This window comes from Ursus maritimus, unplaced genomic scaffold (assembly GCF_017311325.1).
Source record: "Ursus maritimus isolate PB19 unplaced genomic scaffold, ASM1731132v1 scaffold_5, whole genome shotgun sequence".
In the NCBI taxonomy this organism is placed as follows: domain Eukaryota; kingdom Metazoa; phylum Chordata; class Mammalia; order Carnivora; family Ursidae; genus Ursus; species Ursus maritimus.
The window spans coordinates 84,917,629-84,920,656 of NW_024426663.1; the positions used below are offsets into that span (position 1 = coordinate 84,917,629).

Genomic DNA, 3,028 nt, shown 5'->3' on the forward strand with positions numbered 1-3,028 from the left:
CACATAATCATTTTTATCATATACATAGATGTATGTATATGTCTCTCTATATATTTGCAAGAGCCTTTCTTTTATACTCATTTCCTCTTATTTATCTAGTGGTATTTCTATTGTGAATTAATAGCATTTCATAATTTTTTGAACATAAGAATCCTATTAAAAAATTCTTACTGCATTTTCCCAAACATTTTGGCTCATTTTATATTTGTGTATGAGTGTAAGTGTGTGAATATGTCTGTGTTTGTGTACACATATACATAACTATTCCTTTTTCTTGTGGGAGACTTCCTTAAAAGTCTGCTATCATTTGGCTCTAGAATTAAATTTAAGATAAAATACTACATACTGTGTAGAGCTTGTACACATATGATGTCAGTGGAGAAATCATCCTCCCACCTCCATGAAGAGTTAGGATCTTATTTCCTTTTTCTCCAATTAAGTGACTGACCATTCCTTTATCTAAATTCATTTTTCAAAGGGTCCTGAACTATTTTATTTCCCATTTTGCCTTTTGATACCTGTTCTATTTTGACTTATACATTGTTTTTATCATGATGATTTTTGACATTTAAGAGGCAAAGGTGACAAATATATGTGATAAATTCACACACTGATCTAGAATTGGAAAGTTTTAAGTACAAGAAAACAAAAGAAAGAAATGAGTAATACAAAGCACCATAGAGTAGTGTGCATCATATAAGTATTAGAGAAGCAGAGAGACATGAAACGAATGCTATTTGGAAGAACTCAGGCAGACTTGTGAAAGCTATTTATTTAGTGAGCTATTATTTGGGAAAGCTAGATATTTAGTTGAAGGGTCTACTTGAACTGTATCACTCAGAAACTGGTTGATGAGGCAGAGGAGAATGATTTCCTATAAATGGTACTTGACGATAATGATTCATTCAAGGTTTCAGAGCAGATGGAAGCAATACTTTTACCTGACTTCAAAGATGTTTGATTAGATGTTACTGCAAAAAGAGGACTCAATAAGGAAATGTTTCTCCTTAACAGAAGCTGATAGGCTGCTGCAGGTTTAGAAGTAAGTCTTAGATATGAAAGAAAAGTGATCCTTTATGAATCATAAACATTTGTTCTTAAAATAACCATATAATGTATGTATTTATATTGATTTTCTATGTAAATATTTGAACACATATCTGACTTCCCCAATACTTGTTTGTGTACAGTAGTAAAGCATACTTTTCCTAATGAATTCTTTACAAATATATATGGTTTTTTAAAATAACTTTAAAGATTTCTTAGAAAAGATTTAGGTTACTAATGCTTCCATCTTCAAATTTTAATCTCTGGGTCAAAAAACAAGTTTTTTGTTTGTTTTTGTTTTTTGTTTTTGTTTTTTTCCAAAATAGAAAAGTACAGTTATTCGTTTAAGAGTTGTAACATCTTAAATAATACACAGTATGATTAAAATTATACATTATAAAGAGCTTCTTGTTCTAAACTTGACTTACTTTTCTGTCTGCTTGTAGGAAAATCCTATCAACGCCCCATGGAAAATTATACTCAAACATCAACTGATTTCATCCTCTTGGGGTTGTTCCCACCAACAAGAAGTGGCCTATTCTTCTTCATTGTCATCGTTCTTATCTTTCTAATGGCTCTGTTTGGGAACCTGTCCATGATTCTCCTCATCTTCCTAGACACCCATCTCCATACACCCATGTATTTCTTACTCAGTCAGCTCTCTCTCATTGACCTAAACTACATTTCTACAATTGTCCCCAAGATGGTTTCCAATTTTGTGTTTGGAAACAGGTCTATCTCTCTCATTGGGTGTGGGGTTCAGAGCTTCTTCTTCTTGACTTTGGGAGGGGCAGAAGCATTGCTCCTGATATCTATGGCCTATGATCGTTATGTGGCTATTTGCTTTCCTCTTCACTATCCCATTCGTATGAGCAAAAGAGTGTGCGTGCTGATGATAACAGGATCTTGGATTATGGGCTCAGTCAACTCCTGTGCCCACACTGTATATGCCCTCCATATACCTTACTGTCGATCCAGGACCATCAATCATTTCTTCTGTGATGTCCCCGCCATGTTGACTCTGGCCTGCATGGACACCTGGGTCTATGAGTACACTGTGTTTGTGAGCACCACCCTCTTCCTTGTGTTTCCTTTCATTTGCATTGCATCTTCCTATGGCCAGGTCCTCCATGTGATCTGCCGCATGCAGTCAACAGAGGGGAGGAAGAAGGCCTATTCAACCTGCAGCAGCCACCTCACTGTGGTGACTTTATACTATGTACCTTTTGCTTATACTTATCTATGCCCAAGATCCTTCCGATCTCCAACAGAGGACAAGGTTCTGGCTGTCTTCTACACCATCCTGACCCCAATGCTCAACCCCATCATCTACAGCCTGAGGAACAAGGAGGTGATGGGGGCCCTGAGAAGAGTAATTCAGAGAATCTGCTTTGTAAAAATATAGACAAAGCTCTTTGCATATGTACCCAACATTTGGTTATAAGTCCATTCATCAGTGTACAGTAACTAAAATATTATTTTGTGCTTAGAATGCAAGAACTAAAATCAGAAGGGAGGACAATCACTCTTGTCTGGACTAAACTGTCTTGCAAATATATCTGTAATTATAAGGCTTGTCAGGATGCCTGGATGTTAAGCATTGGGATCTTGATTTTGGCTCAGGTCATGATCTAAAGGTTTTGGGATTGAGCCCTGCATCAGCCTCTGCACGCAGTGGGGAGTCTGCATCTCTCTCTCTCTTTCTCTATCTCCCTCCGCCCCTCTTTCACTCTCACTCTCTCTTTCTCTCTCTCTTAAAATAAATTAAATCTTAAAAAATTTACAAGCCCTTTTTGTTGTTGTTTTTGGTTTTTTACTCTTCATGGTACTTTTTCTCATAAATGTCAAATGAACTCATTTTTTTGCTAATATGTTCTCAATGGAAATGGTTCTTTTTCATGTAGAAATGAAAATGGTAACTGTCTTACTGAAATTGTCATTCAACATAACAGTTCTAGTATTTTCAATTTATTTTCAAATA

The 3,028-nt window shown here is 35.9% G+C and overlaps 1 protein-coding gene across 1 annotated transcript; it reads left to right on the forward strand.

Moving 5' to 3' along the window:
• Positions 1-1,513: 1,513 nt before the first annotated feature.
• Positions 1,514-2,536, forward strand: LOC103680569 (olfactory receptor 2L8-like). Its single transcript, XM_008710069.1, has one exon. The coding sequence runs from the start codon at positions 1,514-1,516 to the stop codon at positions 2,450-2,452; it is 939 nt and encodes a 312-aa protein (XP_008708291.1). The 3' UTR covers positions 2,453-2,536.
• Positions 2,537-3,028: the final 492 nt, after the last annotated feature.

Bases quoted from the DNA above. Each gene is read 5' to 3' on its own strand.
- LOC103680569 (XM_008710069.1), top strand. From the start codon at position 1,514: ATGGAAAATTATACTCAAACATCAACTGATTTCATCCTCTTGGGGTTG.